General features: G+C 41.3%; 1 protein-coding gene across 2 annotated transcripts in view; it reads right to left on the bottom strand.

The window, feature by feature from the left end:
• Positions 1–21,848, bottom strand: part of BCO1 (beta-carotene oxygenase 1) — a 34,329-nt gene extending 12,481 nt beyond the window's left edge. Inside the window, exons 1-5 of one of the 2 annotated variants that reach the window (XM_072117572.1) lie at positions 21,605–21,848; positions 7,650–7,778; positions 6,192–6,321; positions 3,849–3,996; positions 1,133–1,280 (exon numbers count right to left, since the gene is read on the bottom strand). In XM_072117572.1, the coding sequence (XP_071973673.1) occupies positions 1,133–1,280; positions 3,849–3,996; positions 6,192–6,321; positions 7,650–7,778; positions 21,605–21,701 (652 nt within the window). In that variant the 5' untranslated portion in view covers positions 21,702–21,848. Of the gene's footprint in view, positions 1–1,132; positions 1,281–3,848; positions 3,997–6,191; positions 6,322–7,649; positions 7,779–15,670; positions 15,814–21,604 lie in introns of those variants that run through there. The other variant, XM_072117573.1, reaches the window with a different exon arrangement.
• Between the last annotated feature and the right edge of the window lie 330 nt (positions 21,849–22,178).

Raw genomic sequence — 22,178 nt, 5'->3', positions numbered from 1 at the left:
TGGTACCACGTTCCTAGTCTCATACATTCCATCTAACCCTCAATCCTGAACATGTGCTGGAGATGTGGTACAGAAAGAGGAGATATGCTCCATGTCTGGTGGTCCTGGAGCAAAACAGGCGATCACCAGCTCACAGGTTGAAAACTCCCCTGAGGTGTCCCTGCTTTCTCTACTCCCTGGGCCCAATGGGTTTCAGACGCATAGTTTGGTACAATATTGTCTGAGCGGCCAGATCAGTGATCCCCCACAAGTGGCGTTCCAATGGCCCACCTCCAGTCGCTGAATGGGCACTGGAGATACAGATCTTCCATATGGAGGAACTCATGGCGGAATTCCTTAAAGTGTGGCAACCCTGGTTTCTTTTTCAGGGCACCCAGGCCTTCCACGACCTGTTTGAGGATGGCTAGGAGAGGGGAGAGGAGGGCAGGGTACCTATCTCTCAGCCCTCCCTGCCCCTTCCATACTTTCTCCCTTCCCAACTTTTTTCTTGATCCCCTCCACCTTGTCTGTGTCTCCCCTCTGCCACATGTTTCTTCTTTACAATCTGTTTTTAGTGTGTATATATATAGCTCCTATGTTTTCTTGATTCAGTAATGAAGCTACCTTACTCCCTGTATTCTACTTGTGGTATTGAAGCTTGCCTGCCCTGAACTCTGTGGTATTCTGTTAGTATTACTCATATGGCTATGTTCCCCTATGCTCTCTTTGAATACTGTATAATATTCCTATTGTATAGTATATTTCTTATTGTACGTTTGTATAACACTTGTTTAATAAATTGATTATACATAAAATCAGATTAGACTTGGTACTGAATTTAGGAACAAATAAAGAAAAATCAGAGATCATTGATCCATCTTCTCTTCTACCACACCTACACTTTGTAAAATATCTTTGCATCCACAGATCTGCACACACACAAGCCTCTACTGAGTGAAGAGATAAAAACTTACAGACTGCTGCCCTGATGGGCTCCACTTAGAAGGATAATAAAGGAATGGCTTCTTTGTGGTAATAAAAGTAATAAGCAATACTGTTCAATATGACAAGAGCTATTGATCTATGAAAAAAGTATGACTGTAAAAAAATTAAAAACATTTGGCTCAAGGAATAGTTCTTATTAGTGTCTTACCTGACACTGTTGGTGGAACTTTAAAAATGATGTACTTTGTTTTCCCTTTGTCACCAATAGATGTCCCCATATTCAAAGTGTTCCCTTCATTGTCATAGTGGGGGTGAGATGTGGCCAAATTTACTGTTACATATTTCATGTAGTCTACCTGTAAAAAGAAAAACAAGACAAGCATAAAAAAAAGAGAATGCTTTCAGATGGACATCAAGGATAATATATACAGTGGCTTGCAAATGTATTACGACCCCTTGAACTTTTCTGCCTTTTTGTGCTTAGATATAAAATATATCTAATATATTCAGATATAAAAATGTTAATTTTTTGGTGAAGAATCAACAACAAGTGGGACACAATTGTGAAGTGGAACTAATTATTGGATATTTAAAACTTTTGTTTAAAAAAGTTTTTGACAGTGGGATGGTGTGTTCAGGGTGATGAGTTGCATTGCTTTTGGTTTCTTCCACATATTTGGTGTCTCCCAGGTGGCTTGTGGCAAATTTTAATTGAGACTTTTATGGATATCTTTGAGAAATGGCTTTCTTCTTGCCACTCTTCCATAAAGGGCAGATTTGTGCAGTGTACGACTGATTGTTGTCCTATAACCAGACTCTCCCACCTCAGCTGTAGATCTCTGCAGTTCACCCAGAGTGATCATGGGCATCTTGGCTTCATCTCTGATCTGTCTTCTCCTTGTTTGAGATGAAAGTTTACAGAGACGCCTGGTCTTGGGAGATTTGCAGTGGTCTGATACTCCTTCCTCTACAATATGACCGCTTGCATAGTTCTCCTTGGGGTGTTTAAAGTTTGTGAAATCTTTTTGTAAAGATTGTGAAATCTTTGTGAAATCTTTTTGTATCCAAATCTTGCTTTAAACTGCTCCAGAACAACATCACGGACCTGCCTGGTGTGTTCCTTGGTCTTCATGATGCTCTCTGCGTTTTAACCCTTTAACGGCCTGTGATGTAATGGAGAGGCCTCAGCACCAATCGCAGGTGCCGGCAGCTTCAAAAAGATGGCGCCGCCTTGGTGAAGATCGTTGCTCCCCATGATGTGATTGGGGAGCGTCGACTGGTTGCCATGACAGCCTTGGGTCTTCTGAAGAACCGAGGCTGTCTCGTTTTAACCCATTCATTACAATTAGCACATTGTAATGAATGAGGAAAATCCCCATATTATGCCATACTGTAGTATGGCAACATATAGTAGGATCAATTAGACAACCTAGGGTTAAAGTACCCTAGGGGGCCTTAAAAATAGTAAAAACTCTATATAGTACACCAGGCATATCTCACTCCAATACGTTTATACATAATGGGAAGTGCACCCAACACTGGGACGTGCACCCAACACCCTACATGTTGGAAAATGTAACTGCTTTCCTTTCTGATTTACTCTCCTTGAGAGTGAGTTCTAGCCCCGAAATATGCCTGCTTAGATTATCGTCAGAAGAGACCTGGTCACACTATCATGGAATCTTTCTACAAGAATCCATTTTCATGGCCACTAAATTTATTGGTACGATCCCAACACACCCACATTGAGGATGTGGAAATCTAACATCAATCAGATGCTCCCCTATGAATCTCTAATTTTCAAGCACAGGAGCTGCCAGAATAAATTTACTCATATGGGGAACATGGTGCGAATCTAACCGTACCAATTCGTACGCACTCTCTATCCTATTGCCTTAGACATAATGTGGCACATTTACTAAGGGTCCGTGGACCGCATTGTGGTTTTTAGCGACGATTTCCGTGTTGCACTGCATTTAGTAGGGGTTTTTGGCGCACACGATCGGATTTTGGCGCTTTGGCGTCGGTTTTCACGCGACACAAAACGGGGAAGGGGGGGGCACGATCCGACTGATTCGGACAACCCGTGGGATTTAACATCACAAATTGTTTCGTAATCACATACACCTGGAAGAAGAAGGTGAACTCCAGTGGACCTCGGCGGAGAAGTGACAGATACAGGATCTCGGGCGCACGATGTTGGTGAATCGCGCCGGACTTGTTCTTCGTCGGACCGTTCGGATCGGGGATCATGACAGGACCGGGTAAGTAAATGTGCCCCCTTTCAATAAATGTAATTATACACCTCTGCTGACCTCTGCTGGAGGTGAGGGTCCCAGAACACATTACCCCAGGTTCTCATTTAGTGTCTGCATTTAGACTCATGTCGGTAAACCACAGAGTCTAAATTCTTATCATAGTTTTTAATGAAATATTTATGTGGAAGGTTTAAATGGAAGGTTCTCTTTAATTGTGTTCTCCATTGACAACACAATAGCCCCAAGCCCACAGGCTAACTTGCTGATCATGGGAGTCTCAGTGATGGGACCCCCATGGATCACGAGAATGGGGGTCCGTTATACCCCAGATGCATAGAGTAGCCAGTCATGTATGTGATGGCTGCTCTATTCATCTCTATGGCCCTGACACTAATAGCGGAGCGTATTACTTTGCTATATCCATTAGCATATTTCCATAGAGATGAAAACAGCAGCCTCCGTATGTGTGACTGGATGCTCTGTGCTCCGGGAGTACAATGGTCCCCCATTCTTATGATTCCATCACTGAGACCCCCACTGATCAGCAAGTTAGCCCCTTTTGTGCTGATAGGTGACTTGTTGTCACTGCAGAACTCCTTTAACCTAATGGCAGAAATTGTGTTTGTTTTTCTGTAGTAGCACTTATTTACATGTGACCGTGCCTACCTTTTCTAGTGTGTCCAGTGACTGAGGATCAATCTTTCTGGTAAAATTGGTTTCAGAGGAAGCATAATAATCATCTCCATACTTTATGATGTTGATAAGGCAATTATCAGTGAACTCAGGTACTACATGTGACAAGTAAGTGAAGGCCCTGTAATGAATGTGTAACACATTAAAGATAAAGGCATTGATACAACCTGGAATCTGCAAACAATTATAAAACTAAGTGTTGTTATCAATAATGTAACTTTTTACAAAACCACTAACATTTTTACAGTGAAAAAAGTAATAACTTTGGTCACATGGGGTTAGATGCATAAGCCTAGCAGAAAAGCAGCTCATGTTCCTAATGTATTTATTGTCCTTTCTTATCTGCTATTTGTTTTTTGGTACATTGCCCTGCATGTATGTAGTGTCCCAAAGTTCAATATGAATGTCCCATCCACATGAATGTGTTTTGAATCTATTTGCTTTCCACTGATTTATATGTTTTAACACTGTTCTTATGTGATAATGCACTCTAGGTATGTAATTTAGTGATTCTATCTTTAAGGGGTATTCCAGGAATAAGCATAGTTCATAAACAAATGTATCATCATTAAAATCTAAGCTAATATGCTAATAGTTGTTATTTACATTTTTTTCCCCTTAGCAGAAAAATGTTGTGGACATACATTATGATGGAGAGTTAAAATGCAACTGGCCCTTTAATCAGTTCATTGATCTTGCTCCAGGAGAGGAGACACAGGACTGAAGAGGGCTGCTGGTCACATGTCCACATCACATGTCCTGTACCTGCCTAGGCAGACCATGTGATCAACACGAAGTTTGGCTGTAGACGGTTGGTTGCAGTGCATCCAGTATGCCCATGTGCTGTGAGGTAATGTGCAGTGATGGCAGTTACACATAATTACTATGGCAACAGACAATCTGTTACATTATCACTGTGAGCAGAGCCGGAGAGGGAGGAAATGTTATTGAGAACTGAAGGATCATGGGACTCGTAGTTTTCAGTCGCGGCCATCTTTGCAATAACTTTAGAAAGCCCATAAAATTTTGTGAATCATAAAAGTTAACTATTTAAGTTCCATTTTGTGATTAATAACATTGAGCTTTGTTGTATTCACTTATTTATAGCATTAAGGTTCAAGCCCTGCTAGATTTATAGGCCATAGTTACAATAGATACAATAATACAATACTTTAGTTAGTAGTGTGGATATGTGTTTTAGGAGAGGCAAGTAATGAGAACACACGTGTTAGTTGAGAAGAGAGGATCAGCCAGACACACAACATCAGTAGGAGCATATTAACCTAACCCCTAATCCCCCTTTAAGTTGAGATAAATGTGGCTGCACTTTATGTACATGCTCAGGAGTAAAGCTCCTCTGCTATAGTTTTGAGGAATAAGGCACTGGGAAGGAATGCCAGTATTCATCTCAAGCACTGCTAGAGGGCCCTAGAAAACAGGACTGTGAATTGGAAGTTGATACCGTTTTGGTGGCATTATACAATGTGGCATTATATATTGACATAGTAGGTGTGCATTTACTTTGAATAGAGAAGGGAGGGGGAACTTGTGCATGTGAGAGCCAAACTGACAGCGGATAACATGTTACTAGTCCTAGGGAGTATTAAACAACCAAACTCTGAATGTAGAAGAATCTGTGATTTGAAAATTACCAATTGTGAATGCATGATGTGAAAAGCTACATGCAGAAAACAGTTGGAGAGTTATGGAAAATCTACCATAAAAATCAAGCATGAGCACTCAGGAAGTGTTCAGGAAGCAGGTGAGGGTTAGACAGTGTAACAGTCTGTAAAGCCGAATCACATAGGGGCTTATTTACTAAGGTCCCGTGGCCGCATTTCCGTCAGGTTTTCCGACGCTTTCGGGGATCATGCCAGGGATTTAAATCAATTTGTGTCACAAGTCAAGCACTAACATGCACCGGGAGGAAGATGTGAACTCCGGCTGACTTGAGCGGAGAAGCGACAGATGCAAGATATCGAGTGCATGATCTTCATGAATAGCGGCAGATGCACATTCCGGCGGACAACGCACCTTGAGGATCGCGCAGGGACCAGGTAAGTAAATGTATCCCATAGGGTCTGGGGTAGCCTCTCAGACTCATTAGCATAATTCTAAAGTTTTAAAAAGAATGTGCCAAAAATGAACTGAATTGCGTGATATTTAGCAATTTTTTACACCCCTTAGTCAAGTTGCAACTTCAGAAATACTATGGTCCTTGAAATATGGAGGCAGCCAAGAGAAGATTGGAAAACTACAATGCCAAATTATAATCTACTATGTTCCTACTAAAGACAACATCAGACTTAAACTTACTTGGCGAAGATGTTTTTGCAGGGATCTGGATAAGCCATTGTGCCAAATTCGGATACCACTATTCTGTTGGCCTCCATATTGGAGTTATAGGTGTCACTGCGGAGGAATTTACTTCTGTAGTACACTTCACCTATAAATCAACGGATCACAGCATATTTGGTTTGTCTTTAATGGGTGAGGCATAAGGACTGTGTATTCTCTGTATGTTTGCCAAGTGTAATTAATTTTACATTCTCTAATATATTTTTGAAACATCTGTTGATAAATAAGTCCAGGGCCAGGAAGTGGCATAGGTGTGAGTTTAATTGATGAGAATGGGACATTTTGTTATTGTAAACCTAAAATAATATTCTTCATACCAAAACAACAGAACAAGCAGTCAATGGGGCAAATTTATCAAGCTGTCTCGAAGTCAGAATATTTCTAGTTGCCCATGGCAACCAATCACAGCTCCCCTTTAAAATATTCATGAGCACTGGTAAAATGAAAGCTGAGCTGTGATTGGTTGCCATGGGCAACTAGAAATATTCTGACTTTCAGACAGCTTGATAAATCTGCCCCAATAAGTCATTATGGAGAAATTCATTAATGCACATGTGGATTTTTGCAAAAAATGCCTTCAGAGTCTTTGTCGAGACTTTTAGACCTTTTTTTGCACTTTTCCGACTTGTCCAGCAACGGAGGAATGATCGGGTGGAAGAAAGTTTGTGTGCACGATTTAAAGCAGCTCAAAGCACTTCTAAAATAGAATCCGACAGTAGTAATCTTCACCACAATTCATTATCACAATGATGAATCTGGCGCTGCACTAGACTAGTGAATTCCCCCCCTTGTCTTTTGTCACAATACAGGTCTGTTTCTATTGTCATCCACCAAGCCATTCCAAGCTGCCTGTGCCTGTGCCAAATGATACATAAATCAATAATTTCAGCATCTGGTGGGAAAAGTGATTATTTTTCTGTTACCCAGAGAGTCCAGCGAGCAGAATATTCTAATTGTTTCAACTTTTGGAAAATGTACACATGTAGCATTGTTTACACGACTGGCTTAACATGTTAACTAGATGATGACTGATAATGTTACCAAATTTGAGCTAATTAAGTCTGTAATTAGACTTAATTAGCTAAAATTTGGTAATACTTTAAGCAAATTTACTTATAATTGGGGTCAAAGGGTTAGATTGTCTTAAACACAAAGGGGCAGATTTATCAAGCAGTCTGAAAGTCTGAATATTTCCAGTTGCCCATGGCAACCAATCACAGCTCAGCTTTCATTTCACCAGTGCTCATGAATATTTTAAAGGGGAGCTGTGATTGGTTGCCATGGGCAATTGGAAATATTCTGACTTTCAGACTGCTTGATAAATCTGCCCCACAGGTTTCTGACAGTGTAGCCATGAATGGTGTCAGATGCCTGTGAGGCTGAATGGTTGCTAATATTTTAGTATTACAAACTTACCATTTTTGAAAGTGAAGCTGTGCAATAAAGAGAGGCCATCAAACCAGTGGTTATATGACATTTCCCCCACAGAGTGTTTCCCAGGACCATTTCGTATCAGAGTACCTTGTAGCCAGGTTGGTATGCAGCCTGAGTCATGGAAGAAAAAACTTTGATTAGCATCTTTCATTGTGAATGAATACAACACATTGCACATGAGTGACTTGCATGTTATCTCTCCACCATTAAAATGCATTATTGCTTGAGCAGGATAAAAAATGTGAATTACAATACACACACTTGAGAATGTCTATTCACCATTTTGTTTATAGCTAGATGTGAGCAGACCCAAACTCTAAGTTTGGTTCTGGGTCCAGCAAAGTGTCCAGGTCAATTGGACACCCGAACCCCTGGACCTTAGAACCCCAGAACAGAGAGTTCTGGTCTGATCATCTCTATTTCTATGTAAGCTAAGCAAGTAAAAGTCCACCATAAAAAATTCCAGAGGGCACAGTTTTCTGGAATTATAATTATTGAAATATATAAAGCATATTGTGATTGTAAGGTTTGAGGAATCATATTGTGTAATTTTCATTAAATTCCTTTGTTATCACCCATATCCCCAAGATCAGTGACATTAGATGTTAACCAGTGACAATCTAACATGGAAAGCTTTATTTAGTATGACACAGTCTAGTTGTTTGTTTGCGAGTCTTGTTTCATGTATTCACTTTGGGGTAAGGAGCGATAGTTTACAAGTTTACAAGTTTTGATAGTTGAAGTTTTGAGTGAAAGAAAAAAACCCTTCTATAATACTAGGGACTGGGTTCAAGGAGGGTAAATAATATTGTGAGCCCTTAGCTTCAGCCCCTCAACAGTCCTGCTTGCTTGCCTCTGCATATCCTAGGTCAGTGATGGCGAACCTATGGCACTGTTGCCAAAGAGCCCTTTCTGTGGGCACTCAGTTCATCAACCTAGGACAGAGTTCACTAAACAGGACCAAATCCATTAAAACTTCCTGCAGTCCTAGGTAACTTATGAGATGCTGCGCTCGGCACTATTTTACAGCGACACTTCATTGACTGTTTGGAACTGCTTGGAAAGTGAGAAGGTGTTAAAAGAAGTGCATTTGTGGTCCTCCTGCTGGACCCACCATTCTTCCTAAACAGAGAGACCCTGTAGAGAAGCTGCAATGATAGTCTGAATTTGCCCACCTTCTTTCAACTGTATTGGTGGCCTCAGGGGGCCGATACAATTAAAAGATGTGTAAGAACAGGTAACAATAAGTTACTGCTTAATATGGCATGTTGGCACATCAGGGTAAATAAGTGGGTTTTGGTTGTAGTTTGGGCACTCGGTCTCTAAAAGGTTCGCCATCACTGTCCTAGGTGATACGGGACACCTCCTTACACCAAAATGCAGAAACTAAACAAGACAAACAAACAAAAAGATAAACACTTTAAGAGAGGTAAACAATTCTGGTCACAACTTATATAGCATATAAGATACAGAATCAGATACGCAAAGGATAATCACAGAATAATAGCCAAAAATAAGAAAGCCAGAGGACAATGCAGTCATTTTATTCAATGTATCCAGGAGAGGGCAAGTTCAGGTCATTAACTAGAATAAACAATGAAATCCTTCAACATTTATGTCACATCACACAATAGACATGATATACATATATATGTCAACTGGCACAAAGACAAACCTGAGTTCAACCAGGGTTCCTGTCTGTATGTTAGCTGGGACACTTTACTTTTACTTTAGTGCACAAGGCACATGTTACAAATAATGCAATGGGAAACTATTGATGTGGTATAACAGCGAGAAAATCTCAGAAAAATATTCTTAATTTATGTTTTCAAAATAAATTAATTAAAACAATCAAATAAGGGTTAAATATATAGTATTTAAGATACCTTAGCTGCCTCTAAAGCCAGCAGGATCTTGTCATGTATCAAAAGTAGTATGGACTCTCGGGATAGGGATGTAATATTACCACTGTATAAGGCCTTGGTTCAGCCCCACCTGGAATATGCCGTCCAGTTCTGGGCACCATTCATAAAAAGGATGCCCTGGAGAGGGTACAACGAAGAGCCACAAAAATGATAAGGGGTATGGAGGGTCTCAGTTATAAGGAAAGATTAAAACAACTAGATGTATTTAGTCTGGAAAAGAGACGACTAAAAGGGGACATGATTGATTTATATAAATAAATAAGGTGGAAAGTTGTTCCAGATTAAATCAAATCAAGACAAGAGAGACAAGGGGGTACTGTCTCCGCCTGGAGAAAAGAAGGTTTAATCACCGGGGACGACAGGGCTTTTTTACTATGAGGTGTCAATCTGTGGAATAGCCTGCCTCAGGCGCTGGTCACAGCAGAGACAGCAGAGAGCTTCAAAAGGGGTCTAGAACCCTTTTTACATCTAAATAACATTGATGAGTTATTTTATATAGAATTGTTCTCCTAAATCCCTTCCTCATCCAATCCCTACCCTTCTATGGTTGAACTTGATGGACATGTGTCTTTTTTCAACCATATAAACTATGATGATAAGATCAGATAGGACAGTGATGGCGAACCTTTTAGAGTCGGAGTGCCCAAACTTCAACCCTTCAACCAAAAGCCACTTATTTATTGCAAAGTGCCAGCACAGATATTTAAGCAGTAATTTATTCCTCCTTGTTCATTGACAACTTTCAATCCTTCAGCCTCCCAAGGACACCAGCCCAGTTGAAAGGAGGTGGGCAAATTCATCTATCATTGTAGGAAGATTCTGCAGGAAGATTCCATGAGTTCTGTCTGGTGAACTTCATTCTGGGCTGATGGCCTGGGTGCCCACAGAAAGGGCTCAGAGTGCTGCCTCTGGCACCCGTGCCATAGGTTCGCCACCACTGAAATAGGAGAACATATCACATTTTTCTAATCTAGTAGACATAATCATCTTTATTTATATAGCGCCAACAAATTCTGCAGAGCTTTACAAATCATAGGGGACATATACAAATATAATATTACATTACAGAGTACAAACAATCATATGGAACAATAGGAGTGAGGGCCCTGTTCGCAAGAGCTTACAGTCTATGATGAAGGGGGGTGACACAGTAGGTATAAGAGCTTGTATAATGATCCAGCCATTCTTTATAAGGGAACGAATGAGAGGTTCGAATTAAGGGAAAGATTAATATAATATAACCGGCAGATTGAAGAGCACAGGTTGGGCTGCTGCATTAAGAATAGATTGTAGAGGAGAGAGTATAGTGATTAAAATACCAATTAGTAGGGAGTTACAGTAGTCTATTTGAGAGTGAATTGGAGCAATTATTATCATTTTAGAGGTTTTCAATGTAAGAAAAGGGTGGATTCTGGAGATATTTTTGAGATGCATGTAGCAAGAGCAAGCAACAGATTAAATATATACGGTGCAAAGTCCAGCACAACCCCAAGACATCAGGCCTGCTGTCTCTGTGCTATAGTGATCCCACAGACTGAGATGGAGAGGTCAGGGTTGGGTCGGTTAGTAGATGGTGGAAAGACAAGAAGTTCTTAGAAAGATGAAGTTCCAAGAAGAGAGAGGACATGATGTTAGAGAAAGCAGATAGACAGTCACTAGTGTTCTGGATTAAGGCTGGGGTGATGTTATGTGCAGAAGTATATAGCTGGGTATCATCAGCATAGAGATGATACTGGAAACCAAATCTGCTAATGGATTGTCCAATGGGGGCAGTATAGAGGGAGAAGAGAAGAGGACCTAGGACTGAGCTCTGAGGAACCCAGACACCGAGAGGAAGATGAGAAAAGAAAGATCCAGAAAAGGAGACACTGAAAGTGCGGTCAGAGAGATAGGAAGAAAACCACGAGAGTACAGTGTCCTTTAGGCCAAGGGAACGAAGCCTCCCAAGGAGGAGCTGGTGGTCCACAGTATCGATTGGTGCCAAAAGACCCAGGAATAGGAATAGGAGAGAATAGTCACCTTGGATTTAGCAATGAGGAGATTATTGGAGACCAGTTTCAGTGGAATACATAAGGCGGATACCAGATTGTAGGGGGTCAAGGAGGGAGTTAACTGAGAGATAACGAGTTAGTCGAGAATGGACCAGGCGTTCCAGAAGTTTGCAGATGAAAGGGAGATTAGAAACTGGATGGGTCCAGGGAAAGTTTCTTTAGTAGTGGGGTAACAACTTCATACTTGAAAGAAGAGGGGACGACACCAGAAGAGAGAGAAAAGTTGAAGAATCTAGTGAGGTGAGAAGTGACTGCTGAGGAGAGACACTTTACTTTTTAGAAAGGATCGTATAAATAAAAAAGGTGGAGGGGTTTGTTTATATGTGAATTCTTGCCTCAAGCCCGTCCTGCGAGATGACATCAGTAACGCAAATGTGGAGTCCCTATGGGTTGAGATAAGAGGAGGGAAAAAGAATAATAAAATATTACTAGGGGTTTGTTATAAGGCTCCAAATATAATGGAGGCAGCAGAGGAAATGCTGATAAGTGAAATGGATGCGGCTTCAAAGCAAGGTGAAGTACTTATCATGGGGGACTTCAATTACCCAGATATCGACTGGGGGGCAGAAACCTGCAGGTCCTTCAAAGGCAGCAGGTTCTTGTCAACAACAAAAGACAATTACCTGTCGCAACTAGTCCTGGAGCCAACAAGAGGGGGGGGGGCACTGCTGGACCTTATCCTTACCAACAGACCTGATAGGGTATCAAAACTACAGGTTGGGGGGAACCTGGGGAATAGTGATCATAATATCATTGATTTTGTATTACGCTTTACTAAGAGCGATAGTGAAGGGGCAACCAACACTCTAAACTTCAGGAGGGCAAATTTTCAGCAACTAAGGGAAGACCTTAAAGGCATAGACTGGGATAATGTTCTCAAAGACAAAAGCCCCCCCCCCAAAAAAATGGGACTTTTTCTCATATATTCTGAAAAAGTCCTGTGAGAAACACATACCTTATGGGAAAAAGCATAAAAGGAACAAGAAAAACCCTATGTGGCTAACTAGTCTTGTAAGGAAAGCAATAAGCGAGAAAGATAAAGCGTTTAAGGTGCTAAAACGTGAAGGTAGCGATGAGGCATTACAGGATTATAGAGAGAAAAATAAATCCTGTAAAAAGCAGATAAAGGCCGCAAAAATAGAGACTGAGAGAAATATTGCCAGGGAGAGCAAAAATAATCCCAAATTATTTTTCAAGTATATAAATGATAAGAAACTAAAAACAGAGAGTGTGGGTCCCCTTAGAAATAACATGGGGGTCATGGTGGAAGGAAATGAGGAAAGGGCCAATCTACTGAATGTTGCCTTCTCAACTATCTTTACCCAGGAAAATCCCCTGGTGGAAGACACAATGAGGAATAATGTTAATTCTTTTTATAATGTCAACAGTTTAACCCAGGAAGAGGTACGGCGCCGCCTCGCAACCACTAAGATAGATAAATCACCTGGGCCAGATGGCATACACCCCCGGGTTCTGCATGAATTATGTACGGTGATAGACAAACCGTTATTTTTAATATTTGAAGATTCACTGAGGACTGGTTATGTTCCACAGGAATGGTGCATAGCAAATGTGGTACCAATATACAAAAAAGGATCAAATAGCGATCCTGGAAACTACAGACCCGTGAGTCTAACTGCTGTGGTGGGGAAAATATTTGAGGGGTTTATTAGAGATGCTATCCTGGAGTATCTCACTGTGCACAACCTTATAACCCAGCGTCAGCATGGGTTTATGAGAGATCGGTCCTGTCAGACTAATCTGATTGGTTTCTACGAGGTGGTAAGTTCAAGACTGGATCTGGGGGACGCTGTGGATGTTGTATATCTGGACTTTTCAAAGGCATTTGACACCGTGCTGCATAAAAGGTTGGTATATAAAATGAGACTGCTGGGAATAGGAGAAAATCTGTGTATTTGGGTAAGTAATTGGCTTAGTGATAGAAAACAGAGGGTGGTCATTAATGGCACATTCTCAGATTGGGTTGATGTTACCAGCGGAGTGCCACAGGGGTCAGTATTGGGGCCACTTTTTAATATTTTTATTAATGACCTTGTAGTGGGTTTACGCAGTCAAGTTTCAATATTTGCAGATGATACTAAGCTGTGTAAAGTAATAAATACTGAGGTCGATAGTTTAGCATTACAGAGGGATTTGTGGAAGCTTGAGGGATGGGCAGAGAAATGGTTGATGAGGTTCAATGTAGATAAATGTAAAGTTATGCACTTGGGCCATGGAAACAAAAAGTATAATTATGTTCTAAACGGTCAATCACTTAGTAAAACTGAAGCTGAAAAGGACTTGGGGGTATTGGTGGATGGTAAACTTAGTTTTAGTGACCAGAGCCAGGCGGCTGCTGCTAAAGCAAATAAAATAATGGGATGTATCAAGAGAGGAATAGATTCTCATGATAAAGACATAGTTTTGCCCTTATACAAATCCCTGGTCAGACCACACATGGAATATTGTGTACAGTTTTGGGCACCAGTGTATAAAAAGGATATAGTAGAGCTGGAACGGGTGCAGAGGAGAACAACCAGGATTATTAGGGGAATGGGGTAACTAGAATACACTGACAGATTAAAAAATTTGGGATTATTCAGTTTAGAAAAAAGACGACTTTTTTGAGGGGAGACCTCATTACAATGTACAAATACCTGAACGGACAGTACAAGGATCTCTCCAAAGATCTTTTTATACCTCGGCCTGTGACCAGGACAAGGGGGCATCCTCTACGCCTAGAGGAGAGGCGATTCTACCATAGCCATAGACAAAGGTTCTTTACTGTAAGAGCAGTGAGACTATGGAACTCTCTGCCGCAGGAGGTTGTTATGGCGGACTCTATGTACATGTTCAAGAGAGGCCTGGATGACTTTCTGGAGAGAAAAAATATCACGGGTTATGGGGATAAAACATTTATTTAATTCTTAAAGGTTGGACTTGATGGACTTGCGTCTCCTTCCAGCCTTATATACTATGATACTATACTATGATAGACTGGTGATCAGGCATGGGGCGAGGTGGGTGGAGGGCAGTTAGGTAAATGTCCGAGCTGGCGAGTTTGCTCCCATATTTACTAAGAGTCCGGGTAGCCACAGCCTATGCCCCCCAGTAAATAGGTAGCCACAGCCCATACCCCCCAGTAAACAGGTAGCCACAGCCCATGCCCCCAGTAAATAGGTAGCCACAGCCAATGCCCCCCAGTAAATAGGTAGCCACAGCCCATGCCTCCCAGTATACAGGTAGCCACAGCACATATTCCCAGTAGACAGGTAGCCACAGCACATGTCCCCCAGTATATAGGTAGCCCCAACACATACTCCCAGTAAATAGGTAGCCACAGCACACACTCCCAGTAAATAAGTAGCCACAGCACATACTACCAGTAGATAGGTAGCCACAGCACATGCTTCCCAGTATATAGGTAGCCCCAGCACATACCACCAGTAGGTAGGTAGTCACAGCACATACTCCCAGTAGGTAGGTAGCCCCAACACATACTCCCAGTAGATAGGTAGTCACAAAAAAAAATTATCAGCACTCCCTGCAGCCAGCACCTGATCGCTCCCATGCTCTTCTCTTTGACGATGGCGCCTGGGTCGTACAAAGGACGTAAGAGGCGGTAACATCGCTGCCTGTGTCCAGTGATCAGTCTAAGAGACACACAGCAGCCACCACTATTTATTAAAGAGCCAGATGCAGCCAACAAAAGAGCCATAGGTTTCCTACCCCTGCCCTAACCTAATAGGGCTCCTGTATGAGCCGAGAATTTTGTAATTTGCTATTTGTAACATTTTGTTACAAATGCTCTATCCATTGACCAGTCTATGTGACATTCTCCAATGTATTTATAGCATTTTGTTAATCCAGAAAGAGACAAAGGATGAACAATGCTATTGCTGAATAGTGTACCAGATTCTCAGTAAACAATTTTGCACTTGTGTCCACAGTCTATGGGTCTCCAAGACAAATGCTATAATTAGAAAACTTCTCAGTGACCTGAAACTAATGGGGCACATTTACTTACCCGGTCACTCGAGTTCACAGAAAGTGCATTGTCCGTGTGTAATGCAGTGTGCGGCTATTCACTAAGATCATATGCCTGAAATCATGAATGTGTGGCTTCTCCGTTCAGGTCCGACAGAGTTCACCATCTGGTGCATCTTTAACATAGGGCATGCTACACAAATTGAATGTTAAATACCAGGCTCAGTCCCAATCAGTCAGACCGACCGACGGCACACCCTCCTAATTTGTGTGACACAATCGCAGCACACACACTTCTTAAATATTTGTGCAAGCCATTTTAGCTATGAAAAATAGGAAGAGTCCGACTTAAGTGCGTCACAAAGCCCTTAGTAAATGTGCTTCAATGTGTCAGAGCTGACAATAAGATTACATCTATAATCCCTGATTCCCTTTCATTATTCTAAAAAGCTGCTCACACATGCAGTAATATCAAGATGTTTCATTGTTTCTGCTTTATGCTCTTGAGTTGAATATTTACTGAATAATCATTTTGTGATTATGTGGACATTGAGCCAAAGGTCACTGCGGATCTTGTAGTCCAAAGAACATGTGATTCACTCCAGATAAACAATAGCTGCTGAGGACATGAAACAGAACTGGCATTGTCTAAAAAGTAGTGAAGTAATGATTGTTTACTTGTAGATGTAATATCCATAGTAAATGGAGCAAAGAGAGTCTGTCAGTGGTAGTGGTAGACACACAGTTACATATGTGTGGGCAAAATCATGGCACACTGTATGGCATGTTCCAGCAACCAGGGGCAGAATATAAGCTGAAAGTTACCCAAAAATATATATTTATATTTATTTATTTATACTATAAATACAGAACAAAAAAAATGAATGTACCATATATAGAGCACCAAAACAATGAATGTACCAGAACAATTAAGCTACCATATTAATGTACCAACTAATGTACCAATTAATGTACCATAAATATAGAACCCGAACAATGATTGTACCATGAACACAAAAAAGAATGTCTGTACCATAAAAACGGCTCCAGAAGAATGCACATACCATAAATACAGCGCCTAAACTAAGCTAAAAACAAATACAGCACTAGAATAATGCATATACCATAAATACCACACCAGATGAATGTACCATACATACAGCAAAAAAACTATGAATGTACCACAAATTCCATTTTGTGTAAATATTCTTCCTTGTATATCCTTAACTCCTTCCTGCTAATTACCTTTTTCCATTTTGCATTTCATCTTTTTGAAGCGATAACAGACGCGATTGGTGCTAGCAAAATGCAGCAAAGACTTACAGGCTATGGAGAGGGCTCAGCCCGTGAGCCCTCTCCATGTACCCGCACTTGGCACTTAACCTCTTAGTAATAACCCGAGGCGCGGCATAATATTACGGTGCCCGTCAGGTTATTACTAAGAGGTTAAGTGCCAAAGCAGTTAATGGCTGCAGTTATTACTCCCTGCAAATACGGATTATTATTGTAGCTTATCTCCAGGGGCCACTGAACAGGAAGAAACACAGGGCCTGGAGCAGGAGCTCCAATGTTAATTTGGCTTTGTCCACACCTCCTTGCTCCTCCACCGATCACTTTAAAATATCAATACACAATGCATATCCTGGACTGCCTGTAACTACAGGAGGATGCCTTAAGTCCTTGAGCGCAGGGCTCCGAGTGCCACCACTGCCCTAGGGTATCTGATCTCTCTTACCATATACTGCACTACAATTGTATTTTGTTATATGGTAAATTTACTGCTCACCTGTTAGAGTCTGCCTCTGACACTGTCTTCAGCCCCATATCCACTTCATTACAGTCATCCCTTTCATACCTTCATGTTGTTATACAGACTTGCATCTGTACAATTCATTAATTTGATAGTCATGTGGTCCTATGACATAATTGCAAGTCCTCCAACCCAGGAGAAAATAACAAATGAATTTCTATATAGACATACATTTGCTATATCTAACTGGGTGGTTGGACCGATGATGTCAACAAAAGGCCAACACGGAAATGCAGTTTGCTTAATGCATATGCAATATCCCCCACCGGTACCTACCCCTTTTCTTGAGGCAGCTGGGCCCAGAATACCGGAGTGACTGGCGATTGCGGCCTAGGCACGCTGATGTCACGGTTCTTGGTATGGGGACCGGAGGGCTATCCTAGAGCCTGGCAGGTCTCCAGCAGGTTATGTGGGCAAGAAATATAGAGGGAGAGGCTGATGTAAGTGTAAGATAGGTCCCTGGGTTATGGATGGGGAGCCAGTGGTGGTAGGCAGCCGTATCCAGGGATCAGACAGAGGCAACGTTATGCAAATTAACTCACGGTTCTTTATTGTACAGCAGACAATGGGCCTAAACATTCTCAAAAGTTTTGAGAATGACACAAATATTATATTTTCACATGATCTGTTGCCCTCTGGTTTTTATATGTGTTTGTCAGATGTTTTTATCACATAAAGAAATACAAGTGCAATTATATTATGAGTAACAAAAGTTTTTATTGACAGAATGAGTTAATGCAGCAAGTCAATATTTGCAATGTTGACCCTTCTTCTTCAGGACCTCTGCAATTCTCCCTGGCAGCTCCCAATCAACTTCTGGACCAAATCCTGACTGCAGTCCATTCTTGCACAATCAATGCTTGCATTTTGTCACAATTTGTTTTTGGTTGTCCACCTGTCTCTTGATGATTGACCACAAGTTCTCAATGGGATTATGATCTGGGGAGTTTCCAGGCCATGGAACCAAAATCTCTATATTTTGTTCCCTAAACCATTTAGTTATCCCCTTTGCTTTATGGCAAGGTGCTCCATCATGCTGGAAAAGGCATTGTTGTTCACCAAACTGCTCTTGGACGGTTGGGAGAAGTTGCTCTTGGAGGACATTCTGGTACCATTCTTTATTCGTGGATGTGTTTTTAGCTAAGACTGTGAAAGAGACGATTCCCTTGGCTGAGAAGCAACCCCACACATGAATGGTTGCAGGATGCTTTACAGTTGGCATGAGACAAGACTGATGGTATCGCTCACCTTGTCTTCTCCAAACAAGCTGTTTTCCAGATTTTCCAAACAATCGGAAAGGGGATTCATCAGAGAAAATTACTTTACCCCAGTCCTCAGCAGTCCACTCCCTGTACCTTTTGCAGAATATCAGTCTGTCCCTGATGTTTTTTTCTGGAGAGAAGTGGCTTCTTTGCTGCCCTCCTTGACACCAGGCCTTGCTCCAAACGTCTCCGCCTCACAGTGCATGCAGATGCACTGACACCTGCCTGCTGGCATTCCTGAGCAAGCTCTGCACTGCTGGTAGCCCGATCCTGAAGCTGAAAGACTTTTAAGAGACGGTCCTGGTGCTTGCTGGTCCTCCTTGGGTGCCCTGGAGTGTTTTTGGCAACAATGGAACCTCTAAGCTTGAATTCCTTGATGATGCAATAGATTGTTGACTGAGGTGCAATCTTTCTAGTTGCGATACTCTTCCCTGTTGACTGCACGTGTTTCTTTAGAGATAACCATGGTTAACAGAAGAGAAACAATGTTGCCAAGCACCAGCCTCCTTTTAAAGTGTCCAGTGGTGTGATTCTTACTTAATCATGACACCAGCCCTGTCCTCATCAACACCCACACCTGGGTTAATGGAGCAATCACTGAAACGATGTTAGCTGCTCCTTTTAAGGCAGGCCTGCAATGAAGTTGATGTGTTTTGGGGGAAAAAGTTCATTTTCTAGGCAAATATTGACTTTATAATTAATTGCTGTTAAGCTGATCACTCTTTATAACATTCTGGAGTATATGCAAATTGCCATTATAATACGGTAGACTGTAAAAATTAACATTTGTATCATTCTCAAAACTTATGGCCAGGGCTGTAAGGCACAGAAGTAAATATCCTGTTTGTGATGCCACTTGCAAGATCCCTGGGTAATGGATGGGGAGCCCGTGGTGGTGACAGAACAATTCATGGTTCTTTATTGAACAACAGCAGACAACGGGTTTACTGGAGTGGTCGTGGAGAGGGTCCTCAGGAATACTGCACCAGCCTGGTAGTGGGATATGTCCAAACTGTGGAAGCTGCAGCTCTGAGTCTCCTGACTCTGGTCCTGGGATCAGGTTAAGTGTCAGTACTGACGGTGTACTAAACACTCTCTCTCTCTTCACTCAGACCATGTGGTCTGGACTGCTGGTAATAGACAGGCTCCTAAGAAGGAGCATGAGGTCCAAGAGCCTTGCTGGAAAGAGGACTTGCTCCTCCCTGCCCAGGGGTTTTATTCTCTTGGTCAGGTGGTAGCACCTCTCCAATAACACTCCAGTGTACATGGCAGAAACATCATTGGTCAATAACTTTGACCCACTTAACCATTTTCTGTTCAGGCAGGATCTACAGCGTAATAGCTGATATTCCGTAATGTCCAGGTACTAGAACCTTCATAGAGAGTTTGTGACTCCCTCCATCAGCTCCTAACCTGGAGAGGGTGTTGTTCGCAACCACCAGTCTGCCTATGTATTGGCAAGGATGTTGCACATACATATTTTATTGCAGCAAAAAACGGCCAATCTTGCTACAACATAACTGCAAAATGTGATGTAAATGCGGTCTAATAATCACCTCTCTGATTTGAACATTACATCTACAGTTTATCTTCCAATCAGTGTTAATCTAAGAGGAAATGTGTGTTTATTCTTATCTCACATATAATATCCATTGTGCCTTATTCCTGACAACATTGTAAATTTACTTCCTAGGCCATTAGGTATTTATCTCAAACAAGGCATCCATACATTTTAAATGTTTAGCTGCCACCTATTCCTCCTGAATTATACACATTCACCTTTGGCTCCGATGAGTATTTTCAATTGGGAGAAGCAATATGCTGTGGTCAGCGACTTCCATGGGAACATAGACTCTCATGGGAACAGTCAGGCATTGTGGCCAGTCATTTTTTTGTGTCATTGTTTACTCAGTTTCATTATTGTCAGGTCTTGTCTACTTATCTTAATACATAATCAGTAGTGGTGTTACTAAATATCTGTTTTTACTAGTACAAAAAGTTCACAAACATTGGAGCAAATTCACTATCATGTCACATAGTAACACTGTGTAAAGGTAAACTAGACAGTCTGAAAATGTGCCAGCTTTTACGACCGATTACACACATATTGTTGCATTGCAATCCTTGTGAAGCACAAAAACAGACACGCTCAGTGAAGCATCTTACATCCAATACAGCATTTTGTAGTGCCTAAGTAGCCATGCTTTCATTGCAGGATTAGGTATTATTAAAGTTACCATCTGCTTCAGAAGCTGATTGGTGCTGGAAACTGTTGTAAGCCCCCAACAATTAGATATGGGGGGCTATGTTGACGGATGACAGAGTAAAAAATCATGGACTACCTATGCTAAACAACATAGTGCATGTTTAGTCTCTATGTACCAGCACATCATTGCTATGGCCCACCATTGGCTGAACACTGACATGCTATACTGTAATAGCTGCAGCACTTAAAAGAACAGGGAGGTTGTTTTTTGTTTTAGATTTTAGCATTAACAGTTGAAAAAACATCATGTTTAATAATATGCACTCATTGTAATTCTTTGTAATTCTTTGTCACTTAGCTTCCAAGTTACATATCCTAAGTACCTGCTGTGTATGGTGAGAGATAATTCTCAAATACAAAGAAAGTCTTCTCTGTTCTAGTCAGTTCTGTGGCTGTGCATACTCAGGTTATCCATAGAGCAACAGTCACTTACATTTTATATTAGCACAAAAAATTATTATTATAAAAAAAAAAATTGAAGCAGAGTATAATGGTGTGATGAATGTTTTGAACTACAAAACCCCCAAACCCCTCCTTAAGAAGATGACTCAGACATAACCAGACACATATCATCCCACATATTCATTTCCTGTGCACAAGCTGTATATAGAAGAGAAATGGCTGAGAGCCCCTTACCTTGTACCTCTGCTTTTATTGGCTCAGGACATTCCTGGCGGTTTTTAGAGAAGACAACATTTACTACAGATTCTACCAGGTGATCTGTGTTCTCCATGACTGGTCCTTTCGTTGTGGAAGATAAGAGCTCAGCTCTCCCAGCGACTTCTTTCCCTCACAGCTCATTTATAGAGATATCTTGGTCAAAGTACAGCCTAGCTTATGGTGTGTTTATCTGTACAATAGCAGAACCCCCCTCCTCACTCACACCCCACACATACTCCCCCTCCTGGGACTGAATGAAGGATCTTCTCTGTGTACAAAAGCAAAAAAAAAATAAAAATAGGATAGTGCTAACAAAATGATTAACCTGTGCATTGCCAACAATGTACATCATCACCAGACAGGTCTTAATACAACAGATTAATTAAAATAACATAGAATAAAGTAAAGTTACAATTCATTTATACTTTCTGTTAATCACTGAAAAAATTTTGTCATTTCCAGAGGTCAGCACTAACCTAGACAGTAAAGGAGTGCATCGAATCTTATGTTTAAAGAAATTGATCTCTTAACCAGTAGATACTGAAGAGTG

The sequence above is a fragment of the Engystomops pustulosus genome, chromosome 7 (assembly GCF_040894005.1).
Source record: "Engystomops pustulosus chromosome 7, aEngPut4.maternal, whole genome shotgun sequence".
NCBI lineage: Eukaryota > Metazoa > Chordata > Amphibia > Anura > Leptodactylidae > Engystomops > Engystomops pustulosus.
This window is presented reverse-complemented; position numbering and strand designations above follow the sequence as displayed.